Source organism: Triplophysa dalaica, chromosome 23 (genome assembly GCF_015846415.1).
Source record: "Triplophysa dalaica isolate WHDGS20190420 chromosome 23, ASM1584641v1, whole genome shotgun sequence".
NCBI lineage: Eukaryota > Metazoa > Chordata > Actinopteri > Cypriniformes > Nemacheilidae > Triplophysa > Triplophysa dalaica.
In genome coordinates, this window is record NC_079564.1 from 17,131,512 (window position 1) to 17,154,527 (window position 23,016).

The window sequence follows — 23,016 nt, forward strand, 5'->3', positions numbered from 1 at the left end:
CATCAATTCAGCCCACATGGATTTATTTATATAAAATATATAATATTTTATCAGGCCATTTGTTTTATATTATGACACCCATTTATCAAGTCTGATAATTAATATTGGTTAATAAAAAAGCTGCTGACAACATACAGACAACAAATGTAATAACAATTAAAATGCTCTCATAATAACCAGAAAACAAATTACTTACTTAATTACAAAATCTGAACCTGCTTGTGAAAACCCAGCAAATGTCGTTTTACTGTTTTCTACACAAATTCATCCTATAGAAATAATTTTCTGTGAAAATATATAACAACACAATCTTCAATATTGATTGAATAATGTCATTTTAAAGATTGAAATCTTAGTGAAATTAATGCAAGATTATGAGCCTTTAGCCTGGGTTTTCACAGGGTCACAAATGTTTACATGCCGATTAATAATGATAATGCTAAATGTAGATAAAAACGTTATGGTTCATAAAATATCACAAATCTTGTTGAAAGGTTGGAGACATTTATGTAGCAGCAAACAGTAAACAGACTGTCATATACAAATACTTTAAAATTGCTGCATTTTGTTTACTGTTGTGTGTCAATTTATCTGCTTTGCGTGTCTGCACTACTCTTGTTAAAACGTATCTTCTGCTTTTTATGCTTCGTGTCTTTGGCGAGAGAAGCAGTGCGCGTGGAGCGGAAATGGTTCAATTGAACTTGGCACTGGATAAGATATTAGAGGATATAGCGGCAAAATATCAATGATATAAGAGCTTGTGTGATGTGATTATCCGTTGTTGAGATTCGCGGCTCAATTTAAACAACCGAAATAGCCTATTAAACGATTTAAAACATTTGACTATGTCTCGTATGGAATGAAGCAAAGGTCCGGACCCACTCTTTTAGGGTATACAGTAATATGGCTTTGTCAGGTGATGTCAAACTCGCCAGAATCAACATGCATTATGGGTAATGTCACCTTTATAACGTATCAACGGGAGATGTTCTGTACTATCTCCATTTGGTTTTGCTTGATCTCGGAGATAAAATGTTACGTTCCTGTTGTGTAATATGTTGTAATACTAAGACACAGGATAGAAACAGACGAAAACTTCACCACTAGGAACGTTTTTTAGGTTTCCCACTTGGAAGAAAGATTATGGACCGCATGTATTAACACATTCTGCACTTTAAAACTGATTTTAACCCAGTGTTATTGTATTAAAATAGTCTGTACAATGGAATAAATGGGTTTTTCATTTTGATGAGTATTACAGATAAATTGAATTACAGAAAAATTGTTTAACAAATAGGTTAAGATTTATTGGTAACGTTGGGGACTCATAACATATATTGCTTACAATTGTGTGTAAATCGACGGTAGAAAAATGCACTATATATAATTAGGTATACGTTTTTTTACCATAAAGAAGATACTAATATCCAAAAATTAGGTTGGAGGCAGTTAAGCCGAGTTAAGTATGTATTTATATAAATTTCGGTTCCTGACATCTTTGGTGAGATTATTTCGGAATCGTATGTACTTGGTTTACTTTTTTCTCCAGTATGACGATTTAATTGGCCTTTACTGTACCACTCTGTATACTTTCAGTTCACTGCTCAATGCAGTGATACCTTCAAAATGGTGCCTTTGTGTCACACACAATAAACCCACGTGTCTGACAAAGACCAATAGCACTGTGGCATGTCCAATATCTGTAGTAGTGCTACGCTTATTTGACCAATTCTCACCCTGTCAACATGAGAATGTGTTGTAATGTGAAGATGAGAAAAAAGTAACAAATCTTCAGTGACATTGCAGATGCGGTGTCACTCTCTCGGGGTGACACATTGTACATCTGTAACCATGGTAACGACAGCTGAATCGCTTCACTAATTGATTCTTTCACTTGGATCGGAATCTCACAAATGACCGCTGACCATACTGAAACTCCATCATCATCTCATTCATTCACTTTACATTTTACATTTAGGCATTTGGGAGACGCTTTTATCCAATGCGACTTACATTGCTTTATCCTATACATTTATACTTAGGCATATGCAATCCCCTGGGATCGATCCCACAACTTTGCGTTGTTAACGCAATGCTCTCACCACTGAGCTACAGGAAAGCTGGTCTACTTAAATGTTCTTTCTCTCTGTCCTGTTCCTCCTGGGCTCACATTTAATGACCAGTACTGTCAAGCAGATAGTTTGTTACGCTTATTTCCTTCACTTTGTTTTTCCATTACTTTCCTTTCTCTGGATGAAAAAAACAATATAAATTCAAATGGTTTCCATCATAAATATCATTACTGATCCATCAGCTGTTTACTATTAAATCCCATACAAAATTCTTTATTTAGTGTGTTTTGGGGTCTATTCCAGTAGGATTTTATAGTGTTCTGTAGTTTCCCATCCGCCAGAGAACATCCCACCAATAGAACCCAACACATTTCCAATCGAGACCCACTGAGACCATTGTAGTACCCATTAGATTTTCCAATTTCAATTCATTTCCCATTTATAACCTATAAATCCAACAGAATTCCTTTGATGGTTTCTGCTGTTTTTCTCAGCAGGGTTTCTCTCTTTCTCTCTCTCTCCTCCACCCATTGAAATTTGCAAACAGTGTATAGGAATAATAAAACAAAGAGTAAACAAACTAAAAATAGACGTATGTGCTCCCGGTTGTCATTTATGCCTAGATCTCATCGGGAAGTGCTTCAGGCTGGGAGTTACACACAGTTATATTAAATAGTTTTTTTTACAGCATGTGAGTGGCAGACAGATGGAATTGTGCAGAATGACTAAAATCTAATTTCACTCACAAAGTCTGTATCTGCTCACTGAACAACTGTTCATTTCATATTTACGAGCGCTAAATGTGGTCAAATTAGTTCATGTTAACATTACTCACTTGTGATAAACGTCATGCTTAAAACGATTTGAATGAAGTGTGACTCATGTCTCATCGCTTACATGATGAGACTATGTCTCATCGTAACAGCACAACAGACTGCACACTTCATGTTCATAGCACAAGCAAGACAAGTTATAAAAGTTCAAAATTTAAGATTTGAGATTTGATTCAATTACAAACCCCAAGTATGACCAAATCTGTGATGTATAAATACATAAACTCGTATACACTGAGGGGTGATTTCCGGACAGGGTTTAAGACTAGTCCTAGACTAAAATAAATGTTAGACCTGCCTAAACTGTAGAGAGCTTGCACTTTCAAATATTAAAATACATGAGTGCCATTGTTTTGTCTCAAAATGCACACAAGTAATGTTTTTTTGTGATGCTTGTTTGTAAAAAAACTACTTAAATGTTCTCTATGTAATGTCTAATCTAATCGCTGTCCGGGAAACCACCCCATCCCTGAATGTTTACTGTTTATGTTGAAAAGTAAACACAATATATTTTTCTATTTCTTGATGATCAGCTGGACCCAGAGCAGACTGGTTTTATAGCTGTGGAAAATTTCACCAGTCTAGCTGAGCATCATGAGTTACAGTTGGACCCCAGCAAACTGGAGATGTTGCTCGCGCTGGTCCAGAGCAACGAACACGGACACGTCTGCTATCAGGAACTCATCGAGCTGGTGAGACACACACACACAAATTTTACATGCAGAGATGTTACTCTTTCATAGCTCAATAGATCTAATGGAGTTCTTAGTTGTGTTTTATTTAAGTCCAACTTAGTCTCAGATATTTCTCCTAAAACTGCCACGGAGTAAATACGAATATAAACAAATGAGAGTGTTGTGGTTGAAAAGAGTATCGAGGCCTAAATGAATGTAGATCAGACACTCCTAAAAATAAAGGTGCTTTTAAAGGTTCTTCAAAGCGATTTCATAGAAGAACCATTTTTGGTTCCACAAAGAACCATTCAGACAAAAGTTTTTTAAAGAACCATCTCTTTCTTACTTTTTACAATCTGAAGAATCTTTTTTCGCCACAAAGAACCTTTTTTGAAACGGAAAGGTTTTTCAGATGTTTAAGGTTCTTTATGGATCTTTTTTAGTGTAGAGGTAAACTAATCTGGATTTGGCTACATTTGAGGAGAAATGTTTGAGTTCATATTAAGATCTTCAATAATAGTGACTTTTTATGTAATCTTGTTTGACACATTGTTGACATTTCTTCTGAAACTCTAATGTCAGAGACATTTGTGACTCTTTTATCACAGACGAGACTTAAGCAAAGGTTTCCATTTGCTCTCTATTTAATATCATTGGTGTCTAGTAGAAATAGTGTAAATATTGAAGAGATCATGTGTGGTTTTCGTTTATTATAGGACGGTATCTTGTGGAAGCCAGTTTTTCGGTGTATCATGATTCACACATTAATTAATTGTTAATTATTGCTTCTTCATTTATTGGTTTCTCTGAACTTTTTGAACCTACAGTAATTCATTCATGCTCTTCTTAAGATCTTGAGATATCTCTCTCTCTCTTTTGAAATGAGGGAGTGTAAGTGTTTTGGCTCTGCCACAGACAGCTGAATCAATTTTGCCGCAGGCTCGTTTAATACACGCACGCACGCACACACACACACACACACACACGAGGCTGCGGTGCACAGATACAGACCCTCACGTATAGTAATAATCACAGCCTCATTTCCTCAAGAAACACGCTTTTCATTTTCTGTTCCTGGATTTTAATAAACATGATAATGTAAATGATGTTTGGAGAAAGAGATGGAGGGGCAGAGTTTGAATGAATTTTAAAAGATTTTGGTAAAATGTGAATCTGGGACGGGAGGGAGACTGAAGGAAAGCGGGGTAAACAGAAGGGTTGAGGGATCATAAATACATAAGAGTAATCTGAAAGTGGCAGTAATACATTTTGATGTTATTGATATTGTTATTTAAATATGTTATTTATATAGTGTTCATTGCAGTTTTTTAACCAGGTAATTAGTGGATTGGTATATTAAAATATTACTGTTAACAAATAATTGTTTCTCTTTATCTCAGCTGAATTGTAAACGTTCAAGTAGTTTTCGCCGAGCCATCGCAAATGGGCGTCGGACGCTGCAGCGAGAGATCTTATTGGACGAGACAGGGCTGGGTGTGTACAAGCGCTTTGTGCGATACGTGGCTTATGAGATTCTGCCGTGCGAGACTGACCGCCGATGGTACTTCCATCAGAACAGACTGTGCCCTCCACCTGTGTTCATGGCTATCATCACTATTGTACAGGTACACCTGCCACTGTTTCCATGGAAACAAGCTTACCTTCATATAAGAGAAGGTTACCTTGAATGCGTTGATTTATGTTCTTGACCTGAAGTGATGTGAGTCAATCATTTTGTGTTCCAGATCATCGTGTTCATGTGTTATGGCGTGATGTTAAATAAATGGGTGTTGCAAACATACCAGCCGGATTTCATGAAGAGCCCGCTGGTGTATCACCCCGGGCACCGGGCACAGATCTGGAGGTTCTTCAGCTATATGTTCATGCACGTTGGGTAAGAAAACACATACGTTAAAATACTCTGTTATTGATCATTGGACATCACAGAGAGATATTTAGAATGTATTCATGCTGTATGTTTTGATTAGTATGTGTGCTCCACAGGGATCAAACCAATGATCCGGGGGATGCAAGCAGCATGCTACACTATTTAAGATCGGAAGGTTAACATTTGGTCTTTGAATATCTGAATATTGGACTTTTACTGTACCTCTGAATGTGTTTGGTGGTCATTGCTGATTACCCAATAAATATCATTCAATTGGGGTTCCACTGGGTCATGTGATGAAACCTTCCACTGTGTTTGTGAAGATTTCTTTTGAACAAGATTTGAGAGATAAAAGTGCTGAAGAGGATTTCAAAGTGGTCCTCTGGTCTAAATTTAGGAGAGAACGAATGTCTTAACTCAGCATTACAGGTGCCTCACACAATTATGTGGTTGTTCTAAATGTGTGTGTGTCTGTGTGCAGGTTAGAGCAGTTGGGCTTTAATGCTCTTCTCCAGCTGATGATTGGAGTTCCACTAGAGATGGTTCATGGATCTTGAGAATCAGTCTGTTGTACATGGCAGGAGTCGTCGCTGGTGAGTTTATCTGCATGTGCATATGTGTGTGTGTGCGCATACTGTATGTGTGTGTGTACATGTGTGTGTTCACATAAGACATAAGTCTTGCTGTCCTTGCAGTGTGACAAGTTAACCAGGTGAATGTGCTCATATTTATGATGGATATGTCACCAGGGCCCAGTGACCAAATCAATAATCTCCGAATTATTCACACCCCCCAACCTCGACAATCTCTTTCTTTCTCCCTCTCTCTCTCTCTCTCTTACACACACACACAAACACACATACTATTGAAAGTTTCATATTTGACCCTGGACAAAAGATTTATTCCAAGATTTATACTTCATATGAAATATCAACTTTACGATATATAACCTTTATGATATAAAAATATAAGCTTTCCATTGATGTATGGATTGTTAGGATATGACAATATTTGGCTGAGGTACAACTATTTGAAAATCTGGAGTCTGAGGGTGCAAATTATCAAAATGTTAAGAAAATTGCCTTTAAAGTTGTCCATCAGAGGCACTGTAGCAGGCCGTTACTAAGAAGAAACAGGGTTGTTTTAACACTCTCTATTGGCTTATCGCTGTAATGACATTGTAGTGAGTAGATGAACAAGAAAGCTGGAATTATAGATACCAAACATCAGTGGGTAATTCCCAAAGAGCGGGCAGAGGTGAGTGAAGTTTCTGGCCATGTTTCGCGATTTTGTTGCATCCACTCACAAAAGTTTAAAGTTTGGATATATTTACGGTAGGAAAATTACTGAATATTTCTGAACATAATATTCACTTAATATCCTAATGATTTTTGGCATAAAAGAAAAATCAATGTATTGTTGGCTATTGCTACAAATGAAGAGTTTTCTCATTTTCCAAAATAAGATAACTCTAATTTTTATCATGTTTTTATTGTTGATTTATTGTGTTAGTCAGCTGTATTTTTTGTTATTATGGTTTAAATCAAAACAAACCAACTGCAGTTTGATTGATATTAATTGGAATGCAAAATAAAAAACATGATTTGGGGAAAAAAATACTCATTTTGGAACCAAACTCTTCAAATATACCTGTGCGATTTATGACTGGTTTTGTGGTCCAGGGGGCATATTACAGAAAGATCATAACTTGAAAATCTTATCCTATCTGTTTGGTAACCATGGTTATTTCAGATAGGACCTCATTTGGGTCAAAAGCTGTCCTGTAGCTCAGTGGTAAGAGCATTGCATTAACAAGGTTGTGGGTTCGATCCCAGGGGATTGCAAATACCTTTGTAAAATGTATAGGATAAAAGCAATGTAAGTCGCTTTGGATAAACGCGTCTGCCAAATACCTAAAATGTAAAATGTAAAAACTATTACAAAACAACACTTCCTAAGTGCATAATCTTATTTTAACTACATAGGAAAGGGGTATTACATTAACTTGAAAAATAAACGGTCTTCACTTTAGGACCACCCCACTGCTGTCCTGACTTCAAAATTGTCTAAAACAGACCTGAAAGTGGATTGCCAAGCTTGATGGTGCAATTTAAGATTTCCTAACTAGAGATAAGATGCGATTTTGTAAGATAGGAAAGGAATCCCAAATCAAGTTAAGATTTGCTTCAGTTATTCAGATTTATTAAAAATCCTAATGTAATGCATCATTACTTAAGTTAAGACCTTAGATAAGAAACTTTCTGTAATAGCACCCCAGGGTCACAAATGTGGACCTCCGGCACCTGTGCCTGTAATACTAAAGAATCGATCAATTTCAAACCAGTTATCTTGCTCTTGTCATTATAAAACAGAGACACACTTAAACATCTGAAGCCACGTACACTGAGTAGCATGAATTGATACTGTAAAGAAATCGTCAGTATTGAAGAAGTGTGAAGGGAATTACAGGATGAAGGAATTCGAGAGTGCCAGAACTTAAACACCTGGAGCGTCAGAGGAGGAAGGGAGTTAAGCTTGTGAGGTTTTTTTTGCTGGAATACTCATGCAGACATTAGTATATACAAAATAATCTGAGAGGTATACGCATTTTTTACACGCTGTTACACGTTTTAGCCTGTTTATTGATCTTTTCACAAAAATGAAAATTGTGAGGGGAAAAAGAAAGAAGGACGTATAATTAGAAAATGAAACCAAAATCAGAGGTGAAAGAGAGGACGAGTAGTAAGGATGGCAGTGTTCAGTGTACTGGACATATAGATGATCCGTCACACACACACACACACACACCACACACACAGAATGTCAATATTTCATTATCTTGTGCACTTTCTGCTGTATTTGCCACATATGTTTGCATTCGAAGAAAGGCAAAATTTAGATTTATGGTAAATGTTGTGCAATTTTGTTGTGTGTGTATTATTTATAAAGTCAAGACAGTTTTACAAAAATGTTATTGCTCTCTTTCACAACTCAGGAGACGTGTTGTTTAGGTGATGTTTTCCCATATAAAAGAAAAATGAATCTCCATTGATTCTCTTAGACATCATTAATATTAAATGGAGAGCAAATTTGTCTCATCTGCGTCTCTGAGATTTCTCCTAAGAAAAAGATTGTTTCAGAATAGATGTCAACAATGTGTCAAACTGAGCTCAGATTTGTCAAGTTTACAATCAAAGGTCAATATTATTGAAGATCTCAATATGAACTCAAACATTTCTCATCATATTTTCCCAAATCCAGAATATTTTTTTGTTCTTGAGCAGTTTAAGTACAATCATCTGAAACTAAGTTGATCCTTAAATGAGAACCAACTGAGCTATGAAAGCGCAGTAACTTTTTCCTCTGGGGTTATCGCACTTTTGTAAATTGGAAGTGGTGAGTCGATGGGAACACAAGCGCAGGAGTCTCCTGTGATCACATAGTATCCATTCATTTACTTTATTACATTCATCTCACGGGTCAATTAACGTGACACCAGCGAGAGACACTACCTGTTAAACTCTAAATGAATTAAGTAAACCGGGCTGGCGCACGTGCAGATGAAATACGCTAATAATATCAACGATTCATGATGCAAATGTGGGAAACATGAATCACACTAAACTGAGTTTTTCTCTTTGTTTACTCAGGATCATTGACAGTGTCCATCACGGATATGCGGGCTCCGGTGGTGGGCGGGTCCGGAGGGGTCTATGCTCTCTGCTCGGCACATCTCGCTAACGTTGTCATGGTAACCAACACTAACCGCTGCCATGGAGACTTCAGTCAGAATGAATGAGAGGAGAGAGCAGGCAGAGATTTAGATGCCTGACGGATGCTTCATATCGCAGCTACCCTGAGGATTAAAGAGTCTGTAATCGTTGGCGCGCAGACAGATGAAAACAGACCTGAGAGAGCTGTAAAGTCTTTTATCGTCTGCCGTGCACTGATGGATACGTTTTAATGTTTGCTGTACGGATGTTATTATGGGAGTATAAGTGCTTTTTAATTTGTGTGAGTGAAATTAAACACAGCTGAAGCTCCCTCCGCGGCATGCTGTTGATATCCACAAGAATACATTTTAGTCTCATCTCTCAGTTTGTAAAACAAGTGAACATTTTATTTACAGCTATGCACTTGATTAAAAACACACTGCTTTGAAAGATTATGCAGAAGATTTTGTGTGTTAATGTGAGACTAGTGAGATGGAGTTTATTAACCTTCTCTGTGTATATCTGGACCAATATATTTGAACACATAGTGTATTAAATGATGTAAATTAATGTGTGTGTATGCGTGCGTTTCAGAACTGGGCAGGTATGAAGTGTCCATACAAATTGCTGCGGATGATTCTTGCACTAGTTTGCAGTAAGTAACTACCGGTTTTACTAAAATATAATAGAAAAGTTTTTATTTTTGTTCTACAAGGAATACATTTTTTGATGCCTTAAACACTTGGATAAGAGACACCAACCTCAGTTTTTCGCTTTTTTATATTGATGAATTTGATTGCTCCTCAGCTCCTGTGACATCATGGGATAGAAAAGTGTCCATTTAAATTGTAGCATAATGCAATGTGAGTCACTTTGGATAAAAGCATCTGCCAAATGCATAAATATAAATGTTATGAAACTGTAAATTTATTGTTTTTTTAAATATTAAGATTACTTCATACTATTCATTTCACATACAAATTTTGGCACCTTATATAGGATGTGTGTGGGCATTTTCAGATCATCGTTACCAATGTTTGGACTAGATCAATAGTGTAGAGCTTACAGCATACTGCACACTACACAATATATTACTACCTATCTTTTTAACAATAGGCTATGATAAAAACGTATGCTGCGTCTCAATACGCTTACTTATTCTATGCACTAAAAGTATGTTCGGTTTTTGTTATGGCAAAGTATAGCATGTACCAAAACAGTATACTAACGCAAAACTAAAAAAGCATTGTTGCCTGGACGACACTGTGATCATTAACTGTGGTGAACATCAAAATGCACCTTTTCTTTGTGTTTAAGTATGTATTTATTTATTCATTATTTCTTATTAATGTTTACTTTATACATACATTTATTAATTCAGCGAAGTATCTCTCTTTTAATTTTACAAATGCAGTAATAAGTAACTTATGTCTAAACTCAGCCCTCTCACGGTACGTTGTGGATAATTTCAGCCGTTTGAGTGTCCATGGATCTAGGCCTGGAGTTAAAATTCTCACAGAAAACAGCAGACCATTGTATTGTATTGTATTTTTTATACAATTAAAATAAATATATATTATTGAACATTTTGGTAAATTTGGTCATCCAGGTTCTGTACTTGAAGAAAATGTGCAAACCATGCCAAGTATACATACTGTGTATAGCAGCTACAGTATGAATAAAACAGTTGTTTTCTGATCACATGCGTTTTCTTTCTCTGTTTTCTCTGTGTCTATGTGCGGCAGTGAGTTCTGAAGTGGGCCGCGCCGTATGGTTACGCTTCTCGCCGCCCCTCCCCTCGTCCGGGCCGCAGCCCAGTTTCATGGCTCATCTTTCGGGTGCCATGGTGGGAATCAGCATGGGTCTGCTCATCCTGCGCAGCTACGAGGAATCCCTGCATAAACAGTGTTCCTGGTGGGTTCTCATCTTCTCCTTCATCACCTTCCTCCTATTCGCCATCTTCTGGAACATTTTCGCTTACGAGCTGCTCGGGGTACAAATCCCGTCCCCTCCCTGATGACACGCCTCGGTGGCTGTGAAAAGCCACGCCCCAAGACCCTCGGTAACGGTCGGATGCAGGTTGTACTCCACTCGTCCAGCAGTGGAAAAACGGATGGGAGGATTTTGAAATGTTGTGAAATGAAAAGCATATTCACATTCCATACAGTGAACATATCTGGTGTGGTATTTTTAATGAACACTTCACGGCAGCTCGAGGGTCCGTCGAGTGCATTTGAACGGACCGTCTGTATATCTAACAATGAAAACATGCAAACTCACACATCAAATTTGTTTTCTTTTCTATGTGTGAATTCAGCCCGAGGCTTGTTCACGATGCATTTCTGAATTATTTGCCTCATCTAAGCCTGTTACGTGCTACAGATACAGATCCCTTAACAGAAAAAACAGCGTCATCCAGAAACAGGAATGTGTCTGACAAAAACAAAGCCTCACGCTTGATGATACAGCAGAGTTTTTGCAGGAGAAAGAGGGATTGATGTCATCTCTTAGTTGTTGTTGTTGCTTTATTACAGATCGTATAAATAGCGTATTTTCAGGTTAAAACAATGTCTAAACTACACGATCTAAAATGATCTTGGTCTTAGATTTGGAACAATTTCTTTGCCTTATTTTGCTATTGCCAGGAAGACATAAACAGAAGTTGTTTTCCAAAACTCAATGAGCTGTGTACTAGGGGTGTCACAATAACCGTGATGGATATTGTGTTAATTCTGATAATATCATAAATAATCCAGCAACAGGATCACGTTGACATTTTATTATGCACCTGTATGACATTTTGCCTTAAGAGCCGCAATGGTCACAAACTCTCTCGTTTCCGCCCTACACTACAGTGTGGCCATAAAAAGAGAAACAAAGTAAAAAGAAATTACACTCATAGCATCTATTTTTTATAATTTCGTAGATCTCACTATAATTAATGTGAATTATTTTAGCCATGATGATGGTGTATTAAAAATCGGATATTGTGACAGCCCTACCGTGTACTTGCAGGCGTCCTCCAGGTGCAAAGGATCTTCTGATATCTTACCTTGGGCAAAGTTTACAATTGCATCTACAGCCGTGCAGTTTAAATGCACTGAAATGATAAAGATCCATCCGAGATGGCGTGAGCCGTTTATGAATAGAGTAACTAACGGATCCTTTATCATGACCTCTACAAATTATTCTGATATACACATAAACACATATAGGAAAGGGTTTAAAAGTACAGAGAGACAGATTTACAGGCAATATGTCTGTGCTATACAGTAATTATTACTTCAGTCGTTGCCGTGCAGATAGCGGTTGTTATGGTAACAGCAACAAGATGCTATTGACATAGAAACAGAATGTCACGACCAGCATTGAGGGTTCGGCAACCCAGACGTCTACATTTTGTAGCCAGTGGAGCAGATAGTGATTGTGACTGGATTTTAGATGAATATTTACCTTACGATAAAACCGTCAACTATTGATAAGACTGAAAAAACGCCGGAGGAGAACATTTATTTTCCAACTCTTAGACAAAGCAAATAATCACGTAATTCGGTAGTGCCAAATTATCATTTGCCAAGCTGCTACAAGGTTAACAAAAGGATTCTAATGAAATTGCTGAAGGAAGAGTTTATATAAGATTACCGTCTTACCGCATTGACTTGATTTCTTTTCATTTTTGAAAAGCACGACTTGTGTGTTTGGTTGATATCTCTGATGTTGTGTATTTTTTATGCCATAAATCTATATTTATATTTCTTCAGAGTGGTAGGCCTTGTGGGATCATGCCGTTTGTGAAGGTTGTCTTAAACCGAGGGCCCCGATAATGCAAAGCGCAAGAAATCCCCGAATTTACCCAAATTGCCCTGGAAAACAAAAAAAATATGTTGAATGGATAAATTCTTACAGGGGTCAAGGACATTTAAAGGAATATTTCTCCTTTACAATGAAATTCTGTCATCATTGACTCATAATGTTGTCGTTTTAAACCTGTGTGATTTTCTTTATTCTGAAAAACACAAAAGCAGATATTTTGAAAAAAACCAATGCATGGTTTTCTATTACCGACATTTTTCAAAATATCTTCTTTAGTTTTTTGCAGAAAAAGAGAAACTCTTACAGGTTTGAAATGACAAGAGGACCTGTAAATAATGACAGAATTTTCATTTTGAAGGTAACTATTCCTATTTATGAGAATGAGTCAGTCTTCTAAAGTAAACATGAAACAACATGTGTGATTCATTTTGCTTTCATAATTTGACATTTCTTTGAGGTGCAAGTATTTTCCATCAGGAATTGGGAAAAGTTTGCATTATACACCAAAACGCAGCAATGGGGTGATGAATTGTGCATACTAACTCAAGAAATTTATAAGAGGGGTAATTTTTTTATTGTGACATTGTAATGTTCTGATCCAGAGTCGCTCTGGAATATGTGGAATCTGTGTAAAATCTATTTGGCTGGCACGTATGGACAGTTGAAAAATGAAAGCTTATAAATATTTATCAGACATACAGTTAGAAGGTGAAATGCAGTGTTGATGTATGTGATAAAAAAATAAATGAGATGTAAAAGGTGAGAGGTGGACGGGTGATAAAATTAAGTTAAATGCAAAAATGTTGGATCTATTATTTTCAAACTATTATCTGTTGGATTCTGGAAATGTGCTGTTGGTCAGACTGTTAAAGTCACATAAAAGCCTGTGTGTCTAATTTTTTGTTCATTACAAACTGAAACAGGCTTCGTTCAGAATGACATACTAGTCTACTGACTGTATACTATTTTTTTAAAGCTATTTTTAAATAGTATGTGAAACAGAGAAATGTTTTCAACAGTAGCCTTTTAATTCAGCAAGGGACCTCCAGCCTTAAATCTGTCAAATACAGACAATTTCTTGGATTTTAAAAGGATAGTTCACCCAAAAAGAAAAATATTGTCATCATTCATTCATTCATCCTCATTTAGTTGACAATCTGTATACGACTCTTTCTTCAGTGGATCATAAAAGAAGTTGTTTTGAGAAATGTCTCAATAGTTTTGTGTTCATACAATTGCAGTTTTGTTACCAACATTTTTCAACATAAAAAATGTGTTCTGCAAAAGGAAGTCATAACAGTTTGGAATGACACGAGGGTGGGTAAATGAAGCAAGAATGTTCATACTTCGACGAACTATCCTTTTTAAGTAGTTTTTTTAGGTTTATTAGGAATATTATATTGTGGTATACATTATTCCAACCAGCTGCTCTGGCCTGCACAATGTAGAAATTGGTCCATGCATACAAATTACAAAAAAAAACATTGCAAACTGCAAAAACTGTATAGTCAGTATGGTAGTATGTCATTCTGAACATAAACATATTTTCCAAGGACCTCCCTTCTAAACTCTCCCCACGTTCTCCATGCCAATAGCTGCTCTTGTATCTCATGCCCAACATCAGTAGCTGGCCAATCATCATCATGATGATGTAGGTGTAGTCGCATATGTTGCTTTGACACCATCACTGTGGTCCGGTGAGGTGTCCGTGTTGCCGCCATGCCTGTAGACTTCTGAGATTTCAAAATGGTGCCAAAATACAAGAGATGAAGACTTGTTGCAGTAAAATATGCTGTTTACAAAAAAGATGTTAAAATATATCAAAGGCTTTTAGTTTCCTCTGGATCAGATGAATATAATAAAGAGATGTAAATATTGTTAGTTTCTATCGAATTCTTCGTTATCACTTCATGATGTCTTGTACTGTTGAAATATTGGAACCTGAGGCGGTTTTGTTTTTGTAGTTTAATTTTGTACAGTTTTGTGTTTGATTTTATTTCTCAGCTGTTTGAAATAAAGACCATACTGTGAGAAGGTATCCGTGTACGTTTGAGACCGCCACACACACCCACAAACACACACACACTGCCGTTTATACTCTCAACAACACTTTTATTGGTTTTTTAAAATAACATTTAACACCAGTTACACAAACAGTCTAGAATATGAGGCACATATAGTTTGTGTGGGTTCTAGCTTGGAAAAATAGATGGAAAACAGATGGGAACCCAGACAGGCGTTTACAACATTGTGGCACATTAGATTTCTAAATCTCCAACAAGATCAGTGAACATTTCTAAGAAAAGAAATACTGTAATAAAGAAAGTCAATGACAACATACTCCCCAGAAACATTAAGAAGAGAAATGCTGCTGTATTCTGATACTAAGAGCGGTCAGTCTTTCGTCTCTTTGATAGCTTTTCATCATTTGCTTTTCTCTTCTGTGACTTCTGATTGGTCTTTTTGTCTGTGACATCCACCAAGTCAAATTCATTTAATACTGAGGGCTGAATCTGATTGGCTACGGTCCACGCCCATAAACACAGCTCCACCCTATGAGGAGTCCAGTCTTGCTGGTCGTCCACTGGGACATGAGGGAGAAGAAGAGGTTACGAATTAAAACTCAAGCTTAACTTTCTCAAGCCCAGTCCCCATTCACTTTCATAATGCTAGGAAAAAGAGTGACCAAGACAAATAAAAAAACGTTCATCCAGGGTGAGCTATAACATGAAAAAATAAATACACAATAAGTTAACTTTTTGGGTGAACGCTCCCTTTAAAAGTGAGCCTTACCTTTGTTGAGCTGGGCTGTTTTTTGCAGCACTTTCTCTAGATAAAGAGTGTAATGTTTGACTGTGTACTCGACTGGTTTTAACCCAGCGATGCTCTCCACAGCTTCATCGGCCATGAAGGCGATTTTATCTGGAGCTCCAGCTGCCAACACAGCTAATCCACAAAGAGAAGGACAGACAGCACGCTTTATTACAGTTATTCTATCCATGAATGATATGTTTACATGTGCAGGTACCTGATGCTGTTGCTGGCCCGACACCTTTGAGTTTGCACAACTCTGTAATTGCAGCCTGGACATCTGGAAACAAACTAAATGCTTTGCTGGTTAAACTATGAACTGCCTCCTCGCTGTTTGAACCAATCAGCTGCTGCAAACGTGGTCGGAACTTTCCTTTCTGGGACAGAGCAGGCAATTGTCAAAAAGAGAACTGTGCTTTGAGTGCACTGGGGCATAATTGGCATTTCATTTTAAGTGATGTCATAACATCTGTGCAAGTGACCAATGAGAGGTGACATTCACCCCTCAGGTTTCTTTAACGATTGTATTTGTTTTGTGCTTACGGTTAGTTTCCACTCCATGATCTTAGCAAGCTCAGCATGTGTAAAAGAACATTCTGATCGAGATGAGATCGCAGCGGGAAGCTCCTCCTGAAACCTGACGAAAAGACAGTGTGTCAATAAATATTTTTTTACAACATGGGCAAAAATGTGTTTGACAATTAATTGTAATAACGGTCAGATCCCTAAAACGGGCCAATTTTCATAATTGTGAAAGACGTTCTATTCTGATGTTACAATGAAATGTGCAACCAAGAGAAACCTCTTAAGAAATGAGACACACATTGTGTAAAAAAGGACAAAAAATATGAAAATATGCAGAGCGACATATCAGGCAGACAGTTGAACTTTTGGACTAAATCTTTTTTTATATAATACCAGGAGTATTCAAGTCTAAAATAATAATAATTTAAATAGCTGTGTACAGTTTAAAATACTGTGCAGTAGTTTTGTGTGAACTCAAACCATTTGTCTAGTGCCAGCAGCTTTCCAGGATCCTTCCCCTTCTTAGCTGACTTTGCTTTCACCACATCCCAGTATTTTCCATAGATCCCTCTCCACACAGCAGGATCCTCACAGTTATACAGCCTCTCATCCACAGACATGACTGATATGAGACAGACAGATGACAGCAAAGTTTAACATTCACATCAGACCTCAAAAAGATATAAATACATTATACCAGACTAGGACTTTTAACATATATATATATATTTATTATGTACGTATTTGATTTCTTCAAAGATCTTGTCAAAGACACAGATTTCCTGCAATGTAACACTGATAATATACCAAAGCGCAGCCTTACTGAACAATGTCGCGCCATGCGAAAGGGAAGTGACGTCAGCAAGAAATATAAGGCGATTTTATTGCTCGTGGAAAAAAAATACAAAAGCAGTTATACCAAGCAGCTGCAAAGAACAAACGTAAACATGGCGTGTTTAAATAGACTCGGCATTACTCAGACAGACCCCGCATGACATCGTAGTATCGCGAGAGTACTTCGAAATATAGGCTTTTTCATCGCTCTCGCGGTACTTTGTTGACTTACGCCGCTCGACTTGCGCAGACCCGTAAAATCGAAGACGCCTACACTGATACAACTTCCGCTTCTCCTGAAAATACATAGATTTGTCTTTAAAATGGTAAGTGTTGCTATTTCATCAGCATTCAAACTCACGATACATATGAACATTTATGCCTCGAAACATAAAAGCGCAGTATTAAAAATTTGGGCTGCAGGAATGTTGCTCTAATGTGCTGTGCTGTTAGCATTAGCTTCACTTTGGCTGATATTAGCTCAAACTCCCTCCCTCATGCTATTGTAAAGTATTACATTTATATATATTATATATTTTAATAATATTAGAATAAATGGCATAGCTGCAAGGTAATGCAAACTGATCATGCAGATCTATCTGTGATCTAAACATGCATTAAAATACATTAATGTTACTATTGTTGGTGGGTGGTCAAAGTTACTTTGACAAAAAGTATTTTACAAAATAAAATCACATTTTTGTATAAAACACTGATTGATATCCGCAAGACATCAGCAGGCAGATATAAGTACAACATATATTCATTTATGTATGAGAAAAAGTATGTTAAATAAATATAAAAGATTTAAATAAAGAAGTTATTAATTGTATTTATTTCTAGTCAGCCTTTCCACAATTGTCTCACCTTTAATTTGTACTGCTAAGGTATTATAATATATTTATATTATATATACATTTAATTGAAATTGTTGTTAAGGTTGTTGTGTAATTTCATATGCAGATGTCAAATACAATTGTGTGAACGTGCGCGTGACGTCCCCCGACTGTCACGCGCTGAGCTGTGCGCGAGGAAGACAACTTTGTGGTAATAAAATGAAAATTCATAAGATCCTTGTACACTTTTACGACCACTGAATATTTTTTATGTGTTTTTGTATTATAAAATAATAAAAACAATATTATTGCAACTATTTATATACTATTTATTGCGGAGAGGTTTTGTAAAATAAAGAAATAATAAAACAAATTATTGTTTAGAATGACTTGGTCATGTTTGCTTTGTGTTTCAAGTCTCATGCTTTTAAGTCTTGATTTGGAGTGAGTGAGAAGGCTGAACGTTGTTTGGCAAGTTTTGAAACTCAGAAGGATTTGATCACAAAGTGTAAGTATTAACCTCTCATCCATGATGTCTTTTGATTACAAGAAATATTTCTCTTCATCATATAATGTTCAAGTTTTATAGATACCACCTGCTGGCTGAAATAGGAATCGCAGCATTTAGGCGCTCCTAGTGATATCTGTCTATTTAATCTTGCTTTATTTTGTCTTTATTTGGCAGTCTGAGATGGAGAAGATGACCAAGGTGAGCACCATCAATGGCCGTACCATGTTTTGCCACCTGGATGCTCCAGCCAACGCCATCAGCGTGTGCAGAGATGCCACTCAGGTAAAAATACCCTAACTGGTTAAACATAATTGCCAAAATGGCTCAGAAAGAAAGCCATTTTGCTTGCATGTGATAAGTTGTGATCTTCGCCTCAGGTGGTGGTCGCAGGCCGCAATATTTTCAAAATATACGGTCTGGAGGAAGATGGTTTTGTGGAGCGATTGAATCTGCGTGTAGGCAGGAAACCCTCGCTCAACTTCAGCTGCGCGGACGTCATGTGGCATCAGATGGAGGAGAATCTGCTGGCTACTGCTGCTACCAATGGAGCCGTAGTCACCTGGAACCTGGCGCGACCGTGCCGTAACAAACAAGAGCAACTGTTTACAGAACACAAGCGCACTGTGAATAAAGTCTGTTTTCACCCAACGGAGGTTCACATGCTGCTGTCTGGCTCTCAGGATGGATTCATGAAGTGTTTTGACCTGAGGAAGAAGGAAAGCGTCAGCACGTTTTCAGGTACATGTGAACACATTCAAAAATAAAGTGAGGCAGTAAGTCTGTATTTAGTCACGCGACATCCTTATTTAGTTGCAGAAAATAGTTTGCTTGTGTTTGTCTCTCAGGTCAGTCTGAGAGCGTCCGAGACGTGCAGTTCAGTATGAAGGATTATTTCACCTTCGCCGCCTCCTTTGAGAACGGAAACGTTCAGCTGTGGGACATCCGGAGACCCGACCGGTACGAGAGAATGTTCACGGCACACACGGGACCCGTGTTCTGCTGTGACTGGCACCCAGAGGACAGGTAGGGGTTTTCTTCTTTGTTTGCGCACTGATCAGATGACTTTCAGTCAACAACAAAATATTTTGAAAATAATACTAATAAACGTTTCTTCATCATGAATCATAATTTATTCATGGTTTCTTTATTAACATATCACAACACTGATTTTAAGAGGCTGGCTCGCGACTGGTGGCCGTGACAAAATGGTGAAAGTCTGGGATATGTCGACCAATCGTGTAAAGGAAATCTACTGCGTTCAGACCATCGCTTCAGTGGCCAGGGTAAAGTGGCGTCCCGAACGGCGTTATCACCTGGCCACCTGCTCCATGATGGTGGATCACAACATCTACGTGTGGGACGTCCGCCGGCCATTTATTCCCTTCGCTACATTTGAGGAGCACAAAGACGTGACCACAGGAATCGTGTGGAGGCACCAGCATGACCCCTATTATCTGCTGTCAGGTTCAAAGGACAGCACTCTTTACCAGCACATGTTCAAAGACGCCAGCAGGCCTGTGGACCGGGCCAACCCGGAGGGACTCTGTTTTGGCCTGTTCGGTGACCTGGCGTTCGCTGCTAAAGAAAGTCTGATGACGGGTGAGTGAGCGAGTAAGCATTTGCTTCACCTCATGTCTGTTCTAAAGTGTATCAACAGTAAAAGACTAATCTCACTATCTTTCCAGCTCCTTCCTCTGTAGGTGAAGTGGGGCGTAAAACATACCCAGGGGGAGATCGCCGGTACCCCATCTTCTTCTTCAAGAAGCCGGATGTGACAGAGCAGTTTGCCCAGGTCTCCAGCGCTCTCAGTGTGTTTGAGAGTGAGGCGGGCAGTGCCGTCGGGATGGACTGGTTTATTAAGACTGCACAGAGTTACCTGCTGAGCGGAAAACCCTTCGGTGAGCTCTGTGAGCACAATGCTCAAGTCGCCAAGAGACTCAACAGACCTCAGGTACAAACCCATTCGAGCCGTTTTATTTATTTTCATTTAAGTTTTGGAAGTTTAACCTCGTGTTTGTCTAGGAATCAACCACGTGGACCATGCTGCGAATCATGTTCTCCGAGCCCGCCAATCCATCCATGTCAACTAATCACAACCTGAATAAATCAGGGAACCTCCCACTCGTCAACAGGTATCCGTCTTTAATGTCTGAATCCCTGGCGCAGTTGAACTCGATCAGCATCGCTCAGTTCTGTTTTTCTCTCCAGCTTCGGTATGAAAGAGATGAGCGCTGCTTTGAATGAAAGAAACAAGGAAAACAGACAAGACAACATTCATAACCTCGATTCCAACCACAACAATAATGACGGTGAGATACAAGCTTTACAGCCTGGAGAAATCATTCATTCAAACTTGCTGTCATGTGGTCTGTCGTTTGGTTTCAGAGCAGTAAATTTTGAACGAATTTTCATTTCGGAGTGAAACTGATCGTTGAAACAGCAGTTCAGGGTTAATAGCTCAACCCAGGGGGACAGTTGTTGGATGGATTATTACTCGAGTGAGTTAATAGCTCGCTCGCATCAGTCCGATTTGCTCTCAGATGACAGAAAACACTGTTGCGGGGATGGAGTAAACAAATCAAGTGTTTCTGTGCAGAGAACGAAGAGACAGAGGGCAGCGAGGGTCAGGCCGAGTATCTGTTCGGAGATGCTGAACTGGATGATGATGACCTTTACAGCATGGAACACGAAAACCCGGCAGGTCTGTCAAACACCTATACACATTACACACACAAACTCGCAATCTCTTCTAAGGTCTCTCAAACGTTCTGTCATCTCTGTTCGTCCAGCAGAGGAACCGGAGTACCTTCTCCCTCAGGAGGCGTTCCCGATACGCCATGAGATCATGGACCACCCTTCGGCCCCCGAACCTCTGCAGGAGAAGCCTGAGTCCCCTCACGTGAGCGGGAGCGAGGCCGAGAGCATGTGTCTGACTCCTATGGAGTCCTTCAGTCTCATTTCTGTCTCCCAGCTGCTCTTCTCACCCCATCTGCCCCCCAAGTTCTTCTGTCCCATCGTGAAGGAGATGCTGTGTTACTACGCCGAGCAGGGTGACGTGCAGACGGCCGTGTCGGTGTTGATCGTGTTGGGAGAACGCATCCGTAAGGAGATCGACGAGCTCACGCAGGTGAGAGAGTGTAGATTTTGGTTTCTTGCCCAGATTGAACCCAACATGATGATAATATGAGTTTGGTTTGTGATTCAGGAACACTGGTACATGTCGTACATTGATCTGCTGCAGCGCTTTGAGCTGTGGAACGTCAGTAATGAAGTGATCAAACTGAGCACGTGCGGTGCGATCACGTGCTTGAATCAAGCGTCCACCACCTTACACATCAACTGCAGCAACTGCAAACGACCAATGAGCAACAAGGGCTGGATCTGCGACAGGTTTGAACTCTGACCTTTGATTGTTTTAGCAAACTACTTCGTAGAATGTGTTGTTGTACTAATATAGTGTGATTGTCATACATGTTTGTGTCTTTCCTTCTTTAGGTGTCACCAGTGTGCGAGTGTTTGTGCGGTGTGTCATCATGTAGTGAAGGGTTTGTTCGTGTGGTGTCAGGGATGCAGTCACGGAGGACACCTGGAACACGTGATGGATTGGCTGAAGCAGTCGGATCACTGTCCAGCAGGCTGTGGACACCTGTGTGAATACACCTGATCCACAGATACTCACGCATGAACTTCTGAATCAAGCTGCTACAAACACCGTATCACTAAAGATCTGCTAAAACTCACAACAAACACGAGAGGACAAAAATACTGAATGTGTGCCAAAACACAATCATACGTTTTGTTTTTATAAACAAAATGTGCAGTGCTAAAGGACCTCAAGATGTGGATCAAAGACCACTGCCATATAATTATTGTGTAAATGGAAGAACATGTGGTTGTGTTGAAATCAGATTTTTCTATATATAAATCCTGGTTTTTGACAATAAAGCCGGACTGTGCTGGTCACCTGTGTGCTGCTGTGTGAATCTTGGTGAATTGGTTGGAAGCTTACTCAGCTAAAACACTTGTGTAGACTTTACACATCCACTGAAAATCATATTTCAGTCCAGATTTAAATGTAAATTATTTTACCTGTTTTAAGCCTTATAAATAGATTTTTTTTTCAAAATTCCACTTTCATTCTGATAATGAAGTACTTCTATTTATTCACTGTATTTTAAAGTGTGTGTGATAACTGTATCTAAGCGATTATCTGCAGCTAGGGTGGTTGCATCTACGAAGTGAATTAAACTCCTTTAATGCACGGCTTGCCATGGGTTATCCTGTTTATACCATAGTAATTTGCCAGGTTAAGCCTGTTATTGATGTTTACAGTGTAATTTAACAGGTCAAAATGACTTTTTTTTGTCAGGTAATTTTAAACATTGTTCAAAGTGACTGAAACTACTCGTGCCTTCCAGCCAATCAGAATCAAGTATTCAAACAGACTATGGCTTCAATTTTATTATTGAATACCAGCACATGTGTAGTTGCGATAATCATAAAAAT

The 23,016-nt window shown here is 38.5% G+C and overlaps 3 protein-coding genes across 5 annotated transcripts in view; 2 read left to right on the forward strand and 1 right to left on the reverse strand.

Annotated features, from left to right (window-relative positions):
* The window catches only part of rhbdl1 (rhomboid, veinlet-like 1 (Drosophila)), a 28,539-nt gene extending 14,783 nt beyond the window's left edge, over positions 1–13,756 (forward strand). Inside the window, 8 exon segments of the mRNA XM_056738918.1 lie at positions 3,439–3,597; positions 4,980–5,204; positions 5,325–5,473; positions 5,949–6,016; positions 6,019–6,060; positions 9,118–9,218; positions 9,775–9,835; positions 10,926–13,756. Coding sequence (XP_056594896.1) covers positions 3,439–3,597; positions 4,980–5,204; positions 5,325–5,473; positions 5,949–6,016; positions 6,019–6,060; positions 9,118–9,218; positions 9,775–9,835; positions 10,926–11,197 — 1,077 coding nt within the window. The 3' untranslated portion in view covers positions 11,198–13,756.
* A 1,334-nt stretch (positions 13,757–15,090) lies between these two features.
* On the reverse strand, positions 15,091–17,304 carry zgc:112496 (uncharacterized protein LOC541336 homolog). Of its 2 annotated transcripts, none has more exons than XM_056738924.1 (6): positions 17,153–17,304; positions 16,810–16,951; positions 16,348–16,441; positions 16,022–16,181; positions 15,787–15,939; positions 15,091–15,577 (listed from the first exon to the last, which is right to left on the reverse strand). In XM_056738924.1, the coding sequence occupies exons 2-6, from the start codon at positions 16,947–16,949 to the stop codon at positions 15,378–15,380; spliced, it is 747 nt and encodes a 248-aa protein (XP_056594902.1). In that variant the 5' UTR covers positions 16,950–16,951; positions 17,153–17,304; the 3' UTR covers positions 15,091–15,377. The 2 variants fall into 2 exon arrangements, with proteins under 2 accessions (XP_056594902.1, XP_056594903.1); XM_056738925.1 differs by having other exon boundaries at positions 17,070–17,157.
* Positions 17,305–17,401: 97 nt separating this feature from the next.
* On the forward strand, positions 17,402–22,876 carry wdr24 (WD repeat domain 24). Of its 2 annotated transcripts, none has more exons than XM_056738907.1 (14): positions 17,402–17,489; positions 18,127–18,210; positions 18,417–18,507; positions 18,685–18,792; positions 18,888–19,248; positions 19,356–19,533; positions 19,685–20,109; positions 20,196–20,461; positions 20,533–20,642; positions 20,719–20,819; positions 21,107–21,211; positions 21,300–21,637; positions 21,716–21,900; positions 22,006–22,876. In XM_056738907.1, exons 4-14 carry the CDS (start codon positions 18,691–18,693, stop codon positions 22,172–22,174), a joined length of 2,340 nt encoding a protein of 779 aa, XP_056594885.1. In that variant the 5' UTR covers positions 17,402–17,489; positions 18,127–18,210; positions 18,417–18,507; positions 18,685–18,690; the 3' UTR covers positions 22,175–22,876. The 2 variants fall into 2 exon arrangements, with proteins under 2 accessions (XP_056594885.1, XP_056594886.1); XM_056738908.1 differs by having other exon boundaries at positions 21,303–21,637.
* The last annotated feature ends 140 nt before the right edge of the window (positions 22,877–23,016 follow it).